The following is a 21,997-nucleotide window of genomic DNA, read 5'->3' on the forward strand; positions in this document are numbered from 1 at the left end:
TCAAAGTGTAGATAATTGGAGTTAATGTCTCCCAAAAGAAAGAACCGATTCTGAACTGCCTGACATGAGTCATCAGTAATTCCAGCATTATTCCTGCTCGAACCTACATGCGTTTGTAACATATCTGCATAATGCCAGCCTACAGTCTTCATTGGCTGCCGCAAACAACGTCTACTTTGACCCTCAAACACTGTGGTTGTAGCTGAGACTGGAAGAGTTTGGTTCGTCTTGTTGACGTGTTGAGAAGACACTGTTTTCTGCACTGTAAAAAAAATCCACTCTGCATGCACTTCCAAAAGATGAGGCATTGATACGGTAAAACTGACACAATCGTTACTGTTCATGTCACTGTGTGTACAAATGCTGAGGAAGATACGGAGCTGAAATTCAGATATGCTAATGGACGTTTGGTTTCCTGTAAGCAGTACACCAATCATAAAAAGACTGGGTCATCTGACCAATCAGAGCAGAGAAAGCTCTCAGAAAAGGCGGGGTTTAGAGAAACTTGATCCTTGAACAAACCGTTTCAGACACTGTGAGAGAAGAGCTGATGCTGCAGAAGATTTTATGAGAAGATTGAAATGTTTTTGATCTTGGATGCAGTATGTGAACCTATTGTAAGAGACCTCCCGATGAAAACTAGGAACCTTTAAAATAACAACAGGGGCACTTTAACATAATACTACAATTAAACATTTCAAAACTTTTATTTCCTCTCTTAATGCTAAAGAATAAACAAGAAGCGGATCTCTTGCATGGACGGCTCTCTTTCACAAACAATGCTGGTGAATCGGTAGGAGAGATCAGATAATCTACTCTCACTGTCATGCAAACGAGCCAACAAACTTTTTCACGCGGATACATAAACTTGGTTTTGACAACTAGGAAAAGTTCCTTACCTCATTTTCATCTCCTTCAACTGATCGTTGAGACTGTCACACTCCTTTTTGAGCTGCATTAAGATGACAGTGAAGAGAATTCATTTACTTCTCACAAAATAGCACATAATAGTACATATAGCACAATAATAATAATAGTATATATTGGCTAGTGTATGAGCACAAAATGATATTCAAGTTATTGTAAGGTTAGGCATAAAAATACTTACCCAACAAACTACAAAGTTTACAATAAAATGTACATAAACTGCTGGTCATCATTTAATTTAACTGAACAACTTTTTTTGTCACTTAAATATGATTGACAAGCAAAATAAAAAAATTGGAAACGTATTTCCTAGTGCAATATTAGAGTAAAATATTACATGTAATTTGGTTAACATACATTTAGTAGAATGTTACTGTCTTTGTGGCTGCTGGCAAGGTCCATGGTTAGCTTTTCCTTCTCATTTTTCAGAGCATCCACTGCCTGGGTTTTTTCAGTGATTTCTTGTTTTAACTCCTCACTGAAACACAACCAGAATTTGTTTACGCAACAGAGACACACAAACTTATCTGGCTTATTATTATTAGAATTAATATCACACAGAAATTACTCAAACTACACAATTTCAACTGATAAAGAATTGCAGTGAGGATAAATGGTTAAGACACTCACATCTCTTTACTGAGGCTGCTGATCTTCTGACCGTCTGAACTCACATTCTCTTGATACTCGGAGTTCTGCTTTGTTAGAGCATCCAGCTACACAAAAGTACAGAGAAAACAATGAGCAACTTAAAACAAGCACTAGTAAATATCAATGATTTAAGCAGTGGCGTGTTACGCAGTCACTCCTCCTAGACACTTTGGTAGGTTCATTGAATTTTATATAGTCTTTTAAAAAGGCATCTGAAATCACAAACTAACTGCAATGTAGGGTTGTCAAAAGTATTGATTTTTCGATACTGAAATATCTAAAATGCTTCCAGTACTAATTTTGCACAGAATAGATACACGATACCAGCCGCGCTTTCTCACGCTCTTATCTCTCCGACAGCGGGTTACACACGAACCGCCTCCCTTCACTCACTCGTTTCATTTGCTATGGATGAATATGGTTGCTGTTACAGGACTTACAGGACTTCAGCGTGGGATTGCACGTATTTCGCATCCTTTTAGTCATTTCCGCAGATTTTATGCTCACACCCAAAGTGTGCGCACATAAAGCCACCTCTCAATATTCAAAACAATCAACTGCACACAAAATAGTCAAAATGCCAGTCTTGGCGAGTATTCACGTAAACACGGTCAGTTTTATTTTATTTTAAGTGAACAGTAAAGGCTCTGTGCATCAGGATTTAAAGTGACAGCAGCCTAATATCCCTGCTGTCAAATTATGAGATAATATTAAAAATATCTATATGGCCGTTTTTCCCCATGGTATCGATGTCAAAATTGTGGCAAGTGAAAATGCTGAGCGGTTAGTAACTTTGGAAAACCACTAGCCCTGTCAAGCCCTGGTCACAATCAATGACTAGAAAACTCACAAGGTGACAATTTACCCTTAACATAACAAAGGTGCTGAATGTAATAACGTTTGTAATGAGTCTTCCTGTCCTCGGCGAGCACTCACCTTGCCCTGCATTTCTTGCGTTACGCTTTTGAGTTGTGTCACCAGACCCTCAGTCTCAGACTTGTCTTTCTGAAGTTGAAGGTTCTCCTGGGTCAACTGCTCCAACGAGGCCTGTGCCGTCTGTTCTGCTTTCTCTGAGGCCTAAGTAAAAATTAGCAGTGGGGACAAAGTTACAGTAGCAGCTTTATTTCAATCAACAAAAATGTTTTTATAGTTTAAATCAATGTTAAAGTTTTTGAAAGCAGTGGGAGTGAAATGACTGCTACATAAGACTACAATATGTTTAAGAAGCATCATGAGACTCAGCTTATAGGAACGGAATAGAGTTGTTCAGACCTATATATTTACAACCCAGTGCATCAATAAAGAAGCAAAAATAGTCACATGGTCTTACCGCAGCTTTTTCTTTGAGGGTTATCAACTCTTCAGTCTGTTTCCTCAGCTCTAGGCTTTCATCCTGAGACACACGGAGCTCCTGTTGTACTTTTTCAAACTCGCTGCGCAATTTCTGCATTTCTTTTGAATGGTGTTCCACAGCATCTGCAAGCGCTTTCTCTCCCAATGCATCCATGTCTTTGGCTTTAACCTGATTGTCTTCAACACTCTTCTCCTGAGGAGTAACGGGGAAAAAAGCCAATTTTCAAGTATTAGAGACTCAGTGTCCAAAGAACAGTGAGAAAGGGGACTTTTATAATCTAAAAGTAATGATTTTTATAATGTTGAAAGTGTTAAATCATTACACTTAGGGCACATTTAGACGACAACGATTTTCCTTACACGAAAGTTTTTCCTTTGCATTTTTTTGCATGTATTAAAAACGCTGTATTATGCTGCCAGGCCAGTAGTTGGCGATGTCACGTTTTAAAAAAACAATACGTGCCTATAGGCTGAACATGTAATACGCATGTGCATGGCGTCACCATTTTCACAAATTCGTGTCTTTGTACAATAACGGTATCGTTTTCAAAAAACTCCACTTTAAAACCCATTTTCAGGAACCCAAAATGCCATTGTCATGTAAATAAACGGCCAAAACTCATAAAAAGGTTACCGTTTTTATTTGAAAACTCTGTCGTGTAAAATGGCCCCTTTAACACCAGAAGAAAACGATGCCTTTATTCCAATTGGTAGCAATACAGGTGAGATTGAAAGTTCAAAGGTTCTCACCAAAAGCTTAATCTTCTCCTGTAGGTTAGAAAGTTCTGCTTTGTGTCTCTGCGTGAGGACTTTGGCTTCCTTCTCAGCTTGGACTTGTGCTTGAGAACGACTCTCCTCAGCCTGAGCTGCCTTCTCCCGCTCCTCTGCAAGCTGGTTCTGAAGCTCCTCTAGTGTCCTGAAATTAAATATGATTTGTAAATTAGGTACGATTTCCTCAAATAGACCAATTTCGAGCCGACGTCACAGTTACGCCACGACGTTAGCTGGAGGTAAAACAAAGGGAAAACTGGAGGTGGCCAATACAAACCAGCACAGATTCGGCTACATAATAAGGAGTTTAAATTATTATTATTATTATTATTATTAAATGTCATCTTGTTGTGTTGTTGGGTGCAAGAACCGACGGAGTACAGGCTCCAAGGTTGAAAATTTTAATCGCATAATGTTTTCTAAATTATTGTGATTATTTGTGAATCATCTACAATTGTATACATAGTTTTGATTGATTGTGACTAGACTTTTTGAAGAACCTGGTAAGAAAGGGTAATCAAATACATAGTTAAAAAAATGAATATGCAGTATCTGGAATTTTTATTTCTAGAAAATATTCACATCATTAAAATTGCACCGTAATGTCACTCTTTACATTGTCGTCTTCTGGCCTTGGCGCTGGCTAGGCAGAACTGCAGATCGTACCACACAAGTCTTATACGTGACCATTTAGCACCGGATGTAGCATTAACTTTCATCCTGTCAGCCAATCTGGTTCCGTCCGTCAAAATTAACTTTTGCAAATAACAATCGCGGTCCTGGACAGTGAGTGACCTTGCACATTAAGATAAAATCGGATTTTCTCCTGTCATTGTAAAAAAAAAAAAAAAAAAAAGCAAACAAAGCTTGCAAACTAACGTTGGTGAAGCAACCCGAGGGAACGTTCTGCCACCACCTAAGCTCCGCCCACAAAAAAAACAATCACCATGTTTACTAACTGAAAAGGGGTCTATAAGGTTTGATGTGTGATTGTGCATTTTATTCCTCCAAAATATGATCAAATGTGGTGTAAATGTTAGGCCCTACAAACCAAATCAAGCTAATAATATAAACTGAGGTTAAAGTGCCCCTATTATGCAAATAATTTTGTTTTCATTTCTCAAAGAGTCGGTTCGTTCAAAGATTCAGTCTCTCTAAACCCCTTCTTTCCGTGAGCCAACTCCGCTCTGATTGGTCAGGTGGCCCAGTTTTTTTTTTTTTTTTGACGTACATTGTAGATGAGATGTTAGTTGGAGTTAAACTGATGTGGTATCATTGTTAGAAGAAATTTTAACCACTGACTCCTCACATCCTCATCCTTTTGGAGTGCATGGGTTTGCTTTCGCAGTGCAGAAAACGGCGTCTTCTCGACATGTCGCCAACACGAACCAAACTCTTTCAGTCTTTGCTACAACTACAGTGTTTGAGGGTCAAAATAGACGTTGTTCGCGGGCAGCCAATGAAGACCATAGGCTGGCATTATGCAAATGTGTTACAAATCTATGTGGGTTCATGCAAGTAAGACTGGAATTACTGATGAAACGTTTCAGGCAGTTCAGAATCAGTTCATTCTTTTGGGAGACATTAACTCCATTTATCTACACTTTGATCTTTGAAACTTTGCAGACCTTTTACATTCACAAACAGTTATATTGAAATAGCCTGGATGCCAGCCGAACTTAGACCCGCCCACAACATTTGAGGTCGGGAAGTTCGGTCTGGACTTGATCCGTTGTGGAGCAACTATGCTCAAACCAGAGCTGTTCGGACCAATCAAATTGTCAGTGCGGGCTTTATACGATGGACAGATGATCAACAGTAACGTAATCATCCACATCACAAAAGAGCGCTTGATTAGTTTACAACAAAGATGGCTGCCGCTGGAGAATTGAGATGTGTAGATTCCGCCATCGTCTCTGTTATAGAAGATATCGACAGCGCATTCATTTGAAAAGAGGAACAGAGAACCACGATCAAGGCATTTGTCGATCGGAAAGATGAATGAAGAACATACGTCACTTACTCCGCTGCTCTGATTTGTTGTAGGTCTATCCAATTGAGTGCAGAGTCATTTTCTTTCCTGGTTCGTTTGAAACACGCCCCTTAATCACAGCCCAATGGAGCAGTATTAGACTCACATTCTGACTAGAATCTGAGTATGACGACGTCAGGCTAATATTACACACACACTACATGAAAGGTAATATCCGAAAAAGCATAATAGGGGCACTTCAAAACTTAAAATGTTTACTTTCTACATGTTTTTTTTTCTAAGCAGTTTCATCAAATATATTTAAGCACACCTTTCTTTCCGGTTGATTTCCTCATTCAGCTTTGTTATCACAGCAGAACTGTCTCCCGATGACTTTGACATGTCCATAATGTCATTTTCAAGTTTAGTCTTGTCTTTGGTCAGCTGCAGACACCTTTCTTCGTTTGCTTTCAAATTTCTCTGTAAACCTTAAGACGAAACAAGATAGCAATCATACATAAATACATACCGTAAATAACAGAAATAAAAACATGACATTTTAATTAGTTCCTCCTTTGATTCATATATTGATTGATGAACTTGGTACTGACCAGCAAATTGACTCTTTACATCCTGTAATTCAGCAGAAAGAGATGTGCATTGTTCATCTTTATTCCTGAGCTCCTCGCGTAACTCTGAGATAGACAGTAATCATCACACTGAGTGTAAAGTTCATTGAGCTGTATAAAGTCTTACATATGTTAAGGTCTAACTTTGAACAATATAGTAATCTGTGCATAGACATACATACCTTGATTAGTCTGAGAAGATTTGGCTTGGTCATTAGATGTTTTTTCAAGATTCTGTTTCTAGAAAATTAAGAATGTGAATCGATTTGAGGACTATGGCTGAAACATTAATTATTTGTTATTTTGTGTGGTGTGGTGTATCAGAGGGCCATCATAGTTGGACATTCATTCACTGAATCAGTCAAGGTGGTTCCTGACATATACTCCTATATATGCTAATCATAGACTCCAAATCCCTGCCACTCAACCAGACTAAAACCAGCTGTGTCATTATGCCGTTCACATGCACCAGTGATCTTCAAAAATGAAAATTATGTCATCATTTGCTCACCCTAATGTTGTTCCAAATCTGTATGACTTGCTTTCTTCTGAAGATCATAAAAGATGACATTCTGAAATGTCCAATGTTGTTTGGACCCCACTGACTTTCATTGTGAATGATGAAAGAATATTCATTTTTGGATGAACTATACCTTAAAGTACTTTAATTTTCAGTTACTTTAGTGCTTTTGCTGAAATAATTTTTCTCATGAGATACTTTCAATTTCCATAGAGTTACTTACCAGCACACTAACTTCTTGCTCCAAAGTGCTCTTTTCCTGCAACAGGCCATTCAACTCTTGCTGTTTAACCTCTAGTTCTGAGTTCAACCCAATGACCTAAAATAAGGTGTACCACATAATGAAGGGAAATGATAGGGGACAAAACATGAGTAATGTTACACACAAAAACTCACAAAGACAAGTGCCAGTCATACAAAGTGGACTGTGACTATTATGGAAAATAAAATCTCAGAACACTGGTAATGTTAACATGATGTATTATGCACTAGGGCTGCACAGTTTTGGGATTTTTTTTCTGATAACAATTGTGTTGCGAACCGAGCAACTCGGAGAAGCTGCAAACCCCGGAGGATAATGAGCTGCTCACGTGTAAATGAACAAAGTGCTGCGCTTCACTCTGAAACACGCAGCGCGTATATTTACCTCCTTAAATTGCAATTAATGTAATAATTTGCGATTTAATCGCACTCAACCATATTGCGATTTCATTTTTATTTTGTTTAATCATGCAGCCCTATTATGCACAATGCTTTGATCTGACACATGAAATGATCAAACAATAAAAATGAATGAATGTATCGCACTTTTTACTACAGGACCAAGCAAAACCTGGTGTATTGCTAAACATGAAAAAAATAAATTGTCATTTGACAGTACTGATGTCCATTCTGACTCAATGCACCTTGAATGTGTGCAAACTGAAATTAAAATTTAAGAACTATGGCGGATGGAAATATTTCTGCATACGAGTCCTACGGAACTTCTTTTAATCACTAAGCTTGACAGCCCTAGTTTCCATGCGAAGATTTAACGTGTCAAAAGATAGAGAATATGATAAAGAACGATGATAAAGAGATGATGAATGAAAATTGAATGAATGAGAAAATGGAGAGCAGGATGTGCTTGATAGTAGCTAGCTAACCAGAATAATGTCTAGAAAACTAGCTAAATTCCACCTCGCACCCTGACCCCGTGAATGGAAGGTGAGAAGAGAATGACTTATCAAATGTATCCAATAACTGACCCTTAACTATTAGACAAGGTTAACAGAGGCAGATCGATTCCAAAGATATGTGAAGAAATCGGCCACCAGGGTTGCGATCACAACTTACATGGGGTGTAAATGATTGTATATTATGTGATGTTTCATTAATACACAATTTATTTTATATCTCCTCATTCTGAACAACTTTGCCTCAAGAACCACTGCTGCCAATCAAATTGTTTGTTAAATATTTGAGATTACTTTAAAAAATAATTTTAGAATCCAGTACTAGGTTTTTCGCACAAGCACAAATAGTACAAATCTCTGGACTCCCTAGACCGATAATTATCAAAAAAAAATGTTGAACTTTACTATTTGAACGGCTATAACAGGGCCATTTAAACTGTGGGCATGACCAAGTACTCAAAAACCTATCATTCCTAAATAAAATCCCAAACAAAACTGAAATTAAACAAAATAGTTTAGGTGAGAGGTTCAGTGGTCAAATTTTAAATTCCTTGTTATGCATGTTCTACACGCATACTGTGTATAATACGGTCCTGTAGTCGTGGGACAAATGGACATGAAGGCCTACCTTTTCTTCCTGAGATCTGGCTTTACTTTTTGCCTCTTCTATATTGGTCAATAACCTCTGCATCTCTTGGTTTCCTTGACTGTGCTGTGACTGCAGAGTCTGAAGGGCTGTGTTTTGCTCCAAAGCTTCTTGCTCCTTTTCATGTAACTGCTGGCCTAACTTAACTCCGGTGTCCTCTAGCTCTTTCACCCTGATCTCAGCATTGTGAAGTTTTCCCAAGACATCCTCCATTTCCACCAGGTGCTGCTCCTCCACCTTCTCCAGATTGGTGCGTAGCGTTTCTATCAGTCGTTCGTTCTCTTCAGTGACTCTCAGGAGTTGTGCCTTGTGTTCTTTGGCTTCACTCGTGCTCCCCACGGCTTCAGAAGCATGCTTGTTAGTGAGCTCCTCAAGCTCAAGTTTGTGTGTCGATTTCAACTGTTCCAGAGCATTACGTAGCTCGGTTTCACCTGCCTCATGGGAGGCTTTGAGCTCCTCCAAGACTTGCTGGTGTGAGGCCTCTGCTGATACTAGTTTAGCACGCCACTGCTCAATGATTTTTGAGTTCTCTTCCTCAGATTTTGCCAGCTGACCTAAAAGCTTCTCATTATCCTTCGACAAGTGACCTGAGGCTGACTGGAGCTGTGACAAGGACTCGCCATGTGCTTTCTCTCGAGACTCAAGCATCTCACGCAAGGATGACAGCTCTGCTTGGTGACTGTCGCTCTGAGCGGCCAGCTGTGTACGGAGGGAACAGAGCTCCTCCTGGAGAGAAGCCACGATAGAGTCTGGAAACCCATCCTGCCCTGGTACAGCTTCCAATGGCTTACGAAGAGCAGCAACCTCCTTATCCCTCAACGCAAGATCCCGCTCCAACTCCAAGATACGAGACTTCTCAGAGACTGTGGCCACCTAAAAGGAAAAATAGTTTTTTATTTAACGATACATGCTGTATGGATAATTGAGAACTTATATGACGGTATGAATATGATCATCTTTTCAGGTTTGAAGATGTGGATAATTAGAAATTTTCATAGAAATTAAGTTAACCTAAAGGCCATGACACACCAAACCGACATCAAAGAACTAGTGGCGATAAAAGCAAACTGTGTATGCATTGCGTCACCATTTCTGTGCCAAAAAGTTGCACTTGAACACACCGCAAAGACTACAGCCAACGGCCAACTAGCACGTGCTTTCTGCGCTTGCGTAAGAGGAACAAATGGTTTATACCAGCAGGAGGCAGTAGTCAGCATTCGTCATTCAAAAAAGAAAACCGAAACTAGGACTGCAGATATACAAACAACATTTGCTTACCATTTTGAACATGAATCATGTTGATTACGTTCTTCCTTCCAAACGGCAATGTCGTTGCGAACATTTTCCTGTATTAAAATGCTCAGATAAGCTGACCATGTAAAATTAGAAGAGCCTACTGTGTGTGCCCTCTTGACTTAATTTTTTGCTTGCTTTTTTTAATGCACTTTCGATAACTGAAGAGCCAAATCAGAGTGATATCTTCCACCGACTGCCAGACGCTGATTCAACATGCTCAATTGGCCAAAAAGCTTCCAACAGAGTCTGACCTGTGCCGACGGTGCAAAACACACCACAAAAGCTGAGCTGACAAACACTTAACAACAGCCCAACTTTGGCCTACCATCAGGCTTGGTGTGTCAAGGCCTTAAGCTGTAGTACTAAGTAAAAATCATTGAAACAAGAAATCTGGGATTGAATGGGATGGGATAAAGTCTTTACAAGAATGGGAACAATCATTAACCCCAAAATGAATAATCTAACAGGGTTCCCACACTTAAATTGATTTTCAGGAGCTTGTCAGTTGACACTTGATGGTTGCAGGATCAAGTTTTGATCATTGTTGGGCAGATTTCTATTTGTACGCCAGTTTTTATTTCTAAATAAAAAGCTTTAACTATTGGATCTACACAACCACTCCCTAATAGCAATATGAAACATTTTAGAGCAGAGAAAAAAAATACTAGCAAGTATATTCCCTATCCAACTTTCTAAGGTTGTGCTCATTTCCATGGGAGAATTTTTCTTGTTTTCTAAAACTGTGGGAACCCTGATATAAAAACAAATTTGTGTTCTCCTATACATGTAAGTATATTAAGACAGCACAATGAAACTGCAGCAATGGGAAATTTAGTGCGTGTTAGTAATCATTCATCAAATTAGTTATTAATTGGAATAATTGAACAACATGCAGTGAAGATCCCTGCAACACCCTGACATGAAGAAGAAAAAAAACTTCTTAGCTGGGGCACTCAAAATATATTTAGGCCTAAATTTAAGATTTATAATTTGAATTGCTTATAAAAATTCCCATCCATTTGGATTACACAGTTTTAGCAGTTTATTAAAATAATAAACTTATTGTGATAAATATATGTCAGTCAAACCTGAACAAGAAACAGGTAAGATTTCTGCACTCGAAAAATCAAGCCATAGTTTATTAACTATTTGCATCTAATTTTATGTATACAATTAATTTAAATTGATTAGAATCAGCATAAATACGTTCATTGTGAAAATAAATATTTTCAGTTAAAAAGTTTGAACATGGTTAAAATATGGCTAGCTGTGGAATAAGCAATATAAAATAATGCGAATGAAAATTTTGATCTACTGGCGATAAATATATAAATCTGGTTATTGTGCATTTAAAACACATTCAGATTAATTATGTTTAATTTATGTATGACTGACATATATGAATCAACATTAAGAGTATTAGTTAATAGATGTTTCCATCTATGTGTGTAGAGATGGACATTTTTTATGCAATTTAAATCCATACATCTTAAATTTAGGCCTAAATATTTTTTTCGAGTGAGCACTGCAGCTCCTGTGACATATCTTCAGTGATCCTTGACCCGTAGCCCAGGTGAAGCTCCATTACCCTAGAGTCTTCTAACTCCCTCTGAAGTTTGTCAGCTTTGGTCTTTTCAAAGAGAAGACTCTGTTCAAGCTCCTTAAGGAGGGCATGCTCCAGCTGCGTCTGCGTCTGTTAGTACAGAAAGGGGAGAGGAAGAAACACAACCAGTGCCACCATCACATGCCAGCCTGATGCAGAAAGATGAGGGGTGAGGAGGAAAGTTGTGGAAATGTAACGCAGAAAAAGAGAAGGATGGTGTTGTGATGAATGCAAGTCAGATCAATGCCACAGCTGAGGAAAGTGTGAGGAAACTTTGCAGCAGAGATCTGGTCAATGCTTAAGGACATGCTGATGATGGCCAAATTAATAAAAACACCAGAAACTTAATGCCATGCAGTATTATAGTGACTGAGGGTTAGGAACAGTAACAAAAATGGTACTTTGACCACAACAAAAAGCAAAGGAACAATGGGGGGAGGAAAATCTGATAACTTAGTTTGTCCAGTAATAACTAAGCACTAAATCAAATGAAACTTAATTATACTAATCTTAGAAGAAGAAGAAAAAAAAAAAAACACAACGAGACCTTCACCTAGGTTAGTGAGTGACTTATGGCATTTTACAGAATAATTCATAATTTATTTCCTTAAAAAAAAAAAAAAAAAAGACTAAAAAATAAAACAAAATAACACCATGTACATTGTGTGGGCTTGATAATGGACTTCAGAAAAGTTGGTAATTTTGCTTTATACTTAATTTTTTATATAAATTCACTTCTATAACAACTGACCTTTGTTAATTTAGAACAGTGAAACAATTTTACACATACTGTTAGTGTTGCTACAACTGTGTTTATATACAATACATTCAGAAAGTATTCAATCCCCTTCATTTTTTAGCATTGTGGTGTTGCAGCCTTATGCTAAAATGTCTTCATTTTTTTCACATTAATCTACACTCTAGTCACCATAGGCACTAAGCAAAGCCGGTTTTCCTCCAGACATGATGTTTAGAACTGAGGTTCATCAGATCACATGTACTTACAGTGTACTTACCTATGAAAGTACAGGGTAATATAAGGTAACTACATGGGATCAGGTTAGGTTTAGGGGTGGGCACACCTAGTTATTGCCCAGTTATTGCAATTACTATAATAAGTACAGTATGGGGAACAGGACTGTAAAATAAAGAGCTACTTTTTTTTTTTTTTTTTTGCTAATTCCCAGCAGGCTTTCTTGTATCTCTCCACAAGCTCCAAAGCTCAATCAGTATGACCATCAGGTTATTTTTAATGGCCTTCCTGAGATCTGTGCTGCAACAAAATCCAGGGTGTCGCAAAATAGTTCAAAAGGAAATATGAATGAACTATAACTAATTATAAATATTTAGATAATCTGTAGGAATTAACTCGTATGAAGCAGAATTAATACCACAAACAACTAACCAGGGCTGCGTTTCCCCAAAGCATCATAAGATAAGTTGACCGTAGAAACCATTAGTGACAATTGTTCCACGATCAATTTGCGCTTACAGCGCTTTTGGGAAACGCAGCCCTGTTCATTTTTTTTTGTGTGTGTAATTTTAAGAAATGTTCATTTCCGGGCCGGGATATGGGAAATAACTTCTTACTGTACAGTACTACTCAGAGCATGTAGCCAAAATCTGCATGATTAGGGACTCCAGTATACGAGCATGAACCACAAACAACTTTACATGTGACAAGAACACTTTATTAAATAACTAAACACTTTAACTAATCTAGCATACATACAAATTCATGCATACAGTTTAGCAATGGAAAGAGAGCTGAAGCAAAATACAGGAAGGCAAGAAGTTATCACAAATTCAGCAGATCAAAAGCCTTGAGCAAACCATCAGTTTCTTAGTTCTAACACACCCTTCATTCAAAGGGGTATGGGATACTTGATATATTAAGTTTGATACACATGTCGGAGTAAAAATTGAATAATGTGTCCTGTTGCAATCTACTCTGTTGAAGCTCCAGCTGATCTTTTCTGAAGTTGTCTTGATGAGAGAGAACCAAAATGAGGATCTCTGATGAATGAAAAGACAAGGCCGTAACCTGGCACAAACTTAGGGGTCCTTAAAAGACTTCTAGCTCAGCATCATCTTCACATCAGAATTTGACCACATGTGAGGATGTCACACACTCTAGTGAGCCAATTAGGAGTTGTATTTTACGAGCAAAACTTAAAGATCCTTTGTCTTCTAACAGGGTGTTTTCATAGATTGGGTGTTAAAAGTAGTAACTTTTAAGATTCTTATCATACTAATATGTAACAGAGTTAGCAAAATGTTAGGTAAATAAATATGAACATGCTAGACATGTACTTAATTAACATTAACAACAGTGTGCAATTCTGAATAATTCCTTAAAATTAGTTAGTATTGATGTATACGCAAAATTAGTTAGTTTTGATGTACACGTAAAACAATGTAAAAGGAAAATCCTGAGATAGGAAAACTGGATACATGTTTATACATCAAGTAATTTTATATATAGAATATAAAGAGTTAGAAAGGGTTTACTTGTCTTTCAAAGTGAAATGAGTGAAACTCTCTCTAAACTCCTTTAAGTTGTAAAACCATCTTATCTTGATGATTTGTCATTGCTGCAATGGTATCCAGAGGCCTGGTTTTCCATTTGCAGTTTTGGGAGTAGTTTAAAGAAACTCTACACATAGTTTATTTGTTGGGTGAGGGGTATTGTAGATTATTAGTTAAATATAACAAATAATTGCGTGTCTGATCTGTCTCAGTCACTACATTCCCCCTTTTCGCACATTGTTGTCTGACCTGTAGACAACAGCGAGCAATGGCGTCTGGTGGGCTCTCTGGTGATTCGTGCCTCCCACAGTCGTGGTTGATGCTGTTCTCAGGTTATGGCGTAGGCTGTCGCAAGGTTTAGGTGTCCAGGCTGTGCTACAGGTGTCGATGCAGCAGGTGTCGAGACATTGTCACCTGTCGTCCTGCCAGGATTCAGAAGTTCTTTCTTCCCAGTAGTCCTCAGGTGAGTTCTGTTCAAGGAGCTCTCATTACTATCAGCAGCTCCTGTAAGTCAGGAGGAGGCAGGACTGGCTGTCTTAATACAGCCTCCAATTTGTACCTGTTTGAAGAGTGTTGAGGTGGATGTTGCTGTCGACTGCTGCTGGATATCCAGTGAGATTTCTGGGGTATATTTCCAGAAGAATTTGGTCTCTCCCAGCGGTCGATCTGTACCATGGTGACGGTTCCATCCTCTGCTGACTGGAAGATCTTGTACGTTTTTACTGAAGGACTTTGCGTTGTAGAGATGCTTTGTGCCTTCTGGTGTCAGCTGGGAATTTTGGATGTTCCTCAGAACCTCTGACATCTTGGGATAAAGCAGACAGAATGTGTCTCGGGCGGTCAAATTGGCCATCATTTGCAGGTGGAAGTCAATGGTGCGTTTGTGGACATCATGGTCTCCTGCAGACGTTGGTGCAGAGTAGACTTTTCTAGCTAATTTGTTGAGGTCTTTGACGGACACTCCAAGTGCCATTTCAGGGTTCCTCTGAATTAATCCTTTTTCTCTGGTGGTTGTAGAGGCTTTCAGGAAACCCACCCCCCACCTTTGTGTCATGGTTGGGTGAGTTTGCTCTGCTGATCGCATGTGGGGGGATGAGATGTCTCTCCAGCTTTGAATCCTTTTGCAGCAGTTAAGAGTGTCTCAGTTCTCTTTGGACCATGTCAAGTTCATCTTCACTGTTGTCCAGCTGCTGCGTCAGAGCTTCAATTCTAGCTCTGGATGTTTTCAGGTGACTTTCACAGGCCCCAATTCTGGCGTCTTTGTCCAAAAGTTCAGAATTTGCTGTTTTTAACAGTGACTCTTTGTGAAAAAGTGATTTTTCCAGCTGATCTCGTTGTTCAGCAGTTGTCAGAGTCTTTTGAAGCATTTTGATTTCGTCAGGGTTTTTGTGTCTGGCCTGAGCCTCTATCTCTAGCTGGTCTGTGTGTCTTTGAGGAGGTGTCAGCTCCTTGCGGGACTCTCTGATCTGTTGCATGAGGTTGTTTACCCCCTGTTTCAGATCCATGAGGTTGTGGGCTAAGGAGATGATAACCTTGGTCAGCTCTGTGTGGTTGTAACCCTCGCTTGGGTCGTGTGTCATTAGTCCCCTTCCCTCGTTGTCCAGTTGCTTTTGGCTCTGGTGCTGTGGGTCGTCAGCACACCTGGGTAGAAGGATGTTCCTCATAAGGCCTTGCCAGGCCTCCAATTCTCCCATCTGGACAGTTAGGTTGAGCACCTGTGATATTCTGGCACACTTGTGGTGAGAGTAAGTGGAAAGAGACTAATGCAAGACCAAACAGACTTTGGAGCAAAAGGTGTAGTGGGGTAGCTAGGTGTATAACGCACAGCTAAGTTTTATCAGGTGTGGTTAACAAGTAAAGTGCGTACTCGAATATTAGTATCTTAGCTGTGGATAGCAGGATGCTAAGATTAGTGTGAATCTGAAAAGATTTGCTGAAAGAGGTGTAAGCAGGGGTTTAATTATTGACTTAAGACTGTTCTTATTGTCAAATTAAAACACAGAACTTACTGATGGTTCAACAAAGGCTTGGTCTCTGAAGAAACGAAGAGGAGAAAGCAAAAGGAAGTGGATAGCTTTCCTATTCAGATTGTTTATTAGTGGTGCTCAAAATTATAGTTATGCCTTAGCAATCATTTAGATTGCTTGTGTAGCAGGGTCATAAAATTAGAGCAACAGCTGCAAATAAACAAAATCAAGAAGGAAAGTATGTCAAGTTCCTTTTGAGGTTCAATAAGACAATGAAACCGTACTAGAACAAGAAAAAGCTAATAAAGATTTAAAAATTGCTGAATGCCACTAATAAAACAGGGGAATAATCTGAAATTGGGCATAATCAATAGTACTGGTTCTCAACTGTTAAGTTAATGATGGGCATCACTCCATGTTTGGTCAAGGCTGCTGCGTTTTCAGCTTCCATGACACATGTGTTCCCATCCTCAAAGTGGAGTAGACCAGGGTGCTATTAAACATCCTCAATAACAATGAAAATTCTTCTCCCGTTACACAGTTCAATTTAATTGAATGTATAATATAGTAACTAGCATTCAGGAAGGAATGCACCTAAAAAGGTTACAGTGAAAATTAGCTGAGAATAATTAAATATAAGAACAGAGAAAATCAGGAACCAGGGAGTAGGTTGAGAGGAGATGGGTATTCACTTCACACTGCATTCACACAAGCTGCATTTAAAGTTAAGCATACAATGCTAATTTGCAATGGTAATAGTTTGGCTTATGTCTTAGGACCACTAAGTAGCTTATCTTAAGTGAAGGGGTGCTTTCAAATAAGGCACACACAGTTCATTAACATGTGCCGCTTTCAATTTCAGAAATGCACCACTTTGTTCTTACATTCGTTAAAATCCAAATTTTACTAATGCTTTTGGTTTTCTGGTACTTGTTTAAGGAGCAGTTACAAGGCTTTACCATTATTTAACACTTGCTTAAGCATACACAGTTACGTGCCCTTACACACAAATAACGAGGCACAGTTTTACAAATTTAATTCCATTTGACAAGTGAAACAATCGTAATAACCAGGTAGATATGCAGTCAATTTAAATGAATGAATCGATCTAACCATAATTTAGAAGGCCTTTATTATGTAGAATGAGGAACATTGTTCAAATCTACCTTCTATATTACACTGTACTGAACAGATTAAAGGGGTCATATAATGCCATTTTTGTACAAGCTAATATGATTCTTTAGGGTCTAAATTAAAAGTTTGTAATATACTTTAATTAAAAATTCTCATTAGTATTGTAAGAAAACACTAATTTTACCTGGTCAAAAACAGTTCTGTTTTCAGCACGCCGTTTCAGTGCATGTGTCTTTAAATGATAATGAGCTTTGCTCACCCCGCCCCTCTGTTCTGTGCGTGCGTACACCGTTTCTAACACAATAACCACGCGTTGTTCATTATAAACGTGGGATTATGAATTATATTGAGAACGTCGTACATAGAAAACATGCCGTAATGTACCCTGAGTGTAAACCTTAGATGCATTCATCGTGAAGCCTGCAGCAAGGTTTGCAAATTTCGCAAAGATTAATATAAATACTAATATAAAGGTTAATAAAACATTACACTCACATCTTCTGGAGGTTCAGCAGGAACACGTTGGTACCGATCCGTTTTTTCTCGTTTGTAAAGCTGTCTGGTGTGAAATGATTCGCGCAAACATGAAAGCATGGACGATCGTGGGGAATCCCCGTGAGGGAATCCCCGCGTCAATCCTTTGGGCATATCGCTTCAAAAACAAAACTCAGCCACTGCATCTTCAACGGCTCGGATTTAGGAACATCCAAATGACTGCTGTGTTGTGTTCCCTATTACATCTAAGAACAGAACACCACAATCGCTTAGACGCCATTCTGCTCCAGCATATCAACAATGGCGGACTACTATGACGGCTGTCACAGCTCGCTCAGGGCGGGTCTTGTGTTGAAACACGGCTGTCAATCACAATAGCGGGAGGGGCGTTGGATATTATGACGTCACAATATCGAACAGCTTGATTTCAGAGAGGGTCAAACATATAAGGAGATTAAAACAAAACCACTGGATGGATTTTTATCATGATATGATGGTTGTGTACAGGCACTGCCAACAGACATTTCAGTGCAATCAACTTGTAAAAGTGCATGTACCATTATATGACCCCTTTAAGAAATTATGCAATAGGGATTTCATCAACCAAAGCAGAATAATTCATTCTGGTACAGTTTATACATGCAGCAGAGCTGAGATTACTTTGTCAGAACAGAATTGCGCTTTAACACTGATATTAGGGTTTATTCACTAAGATCAGATTAACCTTAACCACTGATACCATTTGAACATATGCTGAAATGCATTAAGACTCATTAATGGCCTGTTTACACCTGGTATTAAATGCATTTTGGTCGATCAGATCACAAGTGGACAATGCTAAATACAGGTGTAAACGGGGTCTAAAATGTTTTGAGCTTGTCCACTTTCGACCACTTCCAGAGGTAGTCAAAAATGCATTCAACTGGATTGCTTTTGTAGTGCAGATGCTCATGTGGTCGAATGTGTTCAAACAGCCACAATAGACGCGTAAACATTATGGGAGGCGTGCTAGCAAGACGGGATTTAAACTTTGTTGGCTGAAAACCTAAGTTTGGTTTGACTTTGAAGACGAAAAATGTACCAAGCACAATGTTCTCTCATCATTCCTGATTTCCAACACACACTCACAGCGTTCGGCGTGGTCTTGCGGCTGTCAGAGCAGAAACCAAAGCTGATGCTCTCCATATGTTTTTTCCGTTGCCTCCGGGCGTGTTCATATATAAATTGCATGAGCTTTTTTTGTCCATTAGATCAAACGATCTGATAAAAGTCAAATCACCTTCATTTATATAGCGCTTTTAACAATATGGATTGTTTCAAAGTAGCTTTACAGTGATAATAGGAAATTACCGTAACAGATTGTTTAGGCTTTACAACAGCTCTAGGATAAAGTTATTGTCCAGCTAAAGTTAGTTTTGATTGATTGATTGATTCACTTCCGTTGCGAAGACCATTAGTTATTAACTTAGGGGCTGCTAACACAACACCGTTCTAACAGGAAAACCCTTAATGCGCTCCGGCCGCCCATCCGCACAAAACAGTGGCTGGTGTCTCGGGAACACACTCCCTGAAATAGGTTCAAAGGTGCAAACGATTATCCGTTATTCTCTGCGCAAACCTCAAAAACGCAAACCTGCGAAAACGCAGACGTCGTGCACATGCGCATTACGTGCTCAGTCCATAGGTATGCGCGTTTGAATATATATGTGCGCAGGGGCTGTAGTCATTCTTTACAAATCAACCCTCAATAAACTACTTGTCTGGCCTTAAAAATGTATTATCCCGACAACATTTTACATTTTCATGCCTATAAACCCTCCCTTCAAAGTAATCAGGACAGAAGTGGTTGAAAGTGGACAAAAGAGACGGATTAAAACACCAGGTGTAAACATTTTGTCTCCCTCCTCTACTTGTGATCCGAATGACCAGAACACATCTTAATACCAGGTGTAAACAGGGCCTTAATTACATTAGAGGTGTCAATTCAAGCTATCGCTTTATCTGCATTTAGAAGCCAGCAACCTACATGCGTATTGCATGTTGCGTCCTACACTGACAGAAATTATCAAATGCACACTTTTAGGCTGACAGTGGTTTAAGCTCATAACCTTTGTTTAATCATGCACAAATTAGCCCAAAAGTGAAATATGATTAATTAATTATACACCAAGATATAATTAAGTATACATATTTAGATCAGCAGTAAGAATTAACTTGATGTAGAGAATTAATACCACACTCAACTAACCTGTTTGTCTAGCAAACATTGTTAATTGTTTATGAACTCTAAAAATGTTCATTTCCGAGTAATGGGATATAACCTTCTTACTGTTCAGTACTCGGAGCATGTAGCCAAAATCTGCATGATTAGTTATAGGAGCATGAACCACAAACAACCTTATGTGTGACAATGTACACAGTTTAACTAATCTAACATACACACACATTCATGCATACAGTTTAGCAATGGAAAGAGAGCTGAAGCAGAATACAGGAAAGCAAAAAAGTTATCACAAATTCAGCAGATCAAAAGCCTTGAGCAAACCATCAGTTTCTTAGTTCTAACACACCCTTCATTCAAAGGGGTATGGGATACTTAATATATCAAATAATGAGACTAAGTTTGATACTTGCATGTCTCGCTCATTTGAATCTGATGCAATTTGATGAAGCTCCAGCTGATCTTTGCTGAAGTTGTCTTGATGAGAAAGAACCAAAATGAGGATCTCTGATGAATGAAAAGACAAGGCCGTAACCTGGCACAAACTTAGGGGTCCTTAAAAGACTTCTAGCTCAGCATCATCTTCACATCAGAATTTCTCAGAATCCCCAGAATCCCCCTTGTGATCGGTGACCACATGTGAGGATGTCACACACTCTAGAGGTCAGTGAGCCGATAAGGAGTCGTATTTTCGGAGAGGAATTTTACGATCCTTTGTCTTCTAGCAGGGTGTTTTGCATATGAAATTGGATTGGGTGTTAAGAGAAGAAATTTTTAATATTCTTATCATACTAATAAGTAACAGAGTTAGCAAAATGTAATGTAAATTAATTAAAATTGCAGTTCATAGATACCCAACATCCTATACATGTGATCTTGGTTAACTACAGTGTGCAATACTGAATAATTCCTTCAAATGAGTTTGAATCGATACATACGCAAAACAATGTAAAACGAAAACCATGAGAAAGGAAAATTGGATGCATGTTTATACATCAAATCATTTTAATAGATAAGAGTTAGAAAGTCTTTACCTGTCTTTCAAAGTGAAGTGAGCAAAACTGTCTGAATTTCTTTAAGTTGTAAAACCATCTTATCTTGATGATTCTTCTTGATGAGGCCTGGTTCTCCATTTGCAGTCGTTTACAGAAACTCTACACATAGTTTGCTTGTTGGGTGAGGGCTTTTGTGGATTATTTGTTAAATATAAAAAGTAACTGCATGTCTGATCTGTCTCAGTCAGTAAAAGGGTGCGTCTCAATCAGCTCCCTAGTTCAGTAGTCAAGGCACTGATCAATGAGTCGGCCATTTTAAACTTAATCGCAAAATCCTGGTGCACTAAAACGTTAGCTTCCTAAATAGTCCCATAATGCACTGTGAAAACCAGGGAACATCGATGCTCATAATGTTCCCTTAACAGAACCTTTGAAGCGGGAAACAAATCACACGAGACAACTCAATAGTCAAGTCAAGATTCAATAGACGTTTTGAAAAGAATTTATATTAAATTTACAGCTGAAATGTTCTCTCCATGCAGTTCTTTTGACCCTTGTAGTATATACAGGTTTGTTTCTAAATCATGGCCAATCAATTGAAACTTGCCACAGGTGGACACCAATCAAAGTATAGAAACATCTTTGGCTTCCTTGGAGCTCAAACAGTAGAGCATGACGCTAGCAACCACAAGGTCATGGGTTCGATTCCCAGAAGAAGAACTGATAAAATGTTAAAAGCAGCCAAATGCATAAATGTAAATCTCAAAGATGATCCAGAGAAAAAGGATGCAGCTGAGCGGAAAAAAAGGAGGGGCATGAATACTTTTTGAATGCACTGTACATATGGATAGAAAAAAAAATTCAACTTGGATGACCAGAGCTAAAACTAGTCTTACAAGTTAGTCAAACTTTTTTTTTTAAGTCAGTTACATAAAAACGTACATTGGCCTAATTTGATACCGAAAAGTAAGACTAACCGTTCCTTGACTGCCGGCTAGTAGGTCATGCTATTAAGACACTGGCTTAACATAATGGCTAAGTTTATGCAACTGGCCCCTGGCTATGACGTAATAAAAAACACTACTATACAATAACTCACCCTATATGATTTCT

At 38.7% G+C, this 21,997-nt stretch overlaps 1 protein-coding gene across 2 annotated transcripts in view; it reads right to left on the minus strand.

Annotated features, from left to right (window-relative positions):
- Positions 1 to 21,997, minus strand: part of clip1a (CAP-GLY domain containing linker protein 1a) — a 53,986-nt gene that overhangs the window by 9,278 nt on the left and 22,711 nt on the right. The window contains exons 9-20 of one of the 2 annotated variants that reach the window (XM_081365958.1): positions 11,529 to 11,633; positions 8,627 to 9,517; positions 7,047 to 7,142; positions 6,486 to 6,543; positions 6,286 to 6,369; positions 6,006 to 6,162; positions 3,682 to 3,847; positions 2,909 to 3,124; positions 2,515 to 2,655; positions 1,558 to 1,643; positions 1,285 to 1,405; positions 900 to 952 (exon numbers count right to left, since the gene is read on the minus strand). In XM_081365958.1, coding sequence (XP_081222084.1) covers positions 900 to 952; positions 1,285 to 1,405; positions 1,558 to 1,643; positions 2,515 to 2,655; positions 2,909 to 3,124; positions 3,682 to 3,847; positions 6,006 to 6,162; positions 6,286 to 6,369; positions 6,486 to 6,543; positions 7,047 to 7,142; positions 8,627 to 9,517; positions 11,529 to 11,633 — 2,174 coding nt within the window. The remainder of the gene's footprint in view (positions 1 to 899; positions 953 to 1,284; positions 1,406 to 1,557; positions 1,644 to 2,514; positions 2,656 to 2,908; positions 3,125 to 3,681; positions 3,848 to 6,005; positions 6,163 to 6,285; positions 6,370 to 6,485; positions 6,544 to 7,046; positions 7,143 to 8,626; positions 9,518 to 11,528; positions 11,634 to 21,997) is intronic. The other variant, XM_081365959.1, reaches the window with a different exon arrangement.

Source organism: Scardinius erythrophthalmus, assembly GCF_964197995.2.
Source record: "Scardinius erythrophthalmus genome assembly, chromosome: 5".
Lineage (NCBI taxonomy): Eukaryota > Metazoa > Chordata > Actinopteri > Cypriniformes > Leuciscidae > Scardinius > Scardinius erythrophthalmus.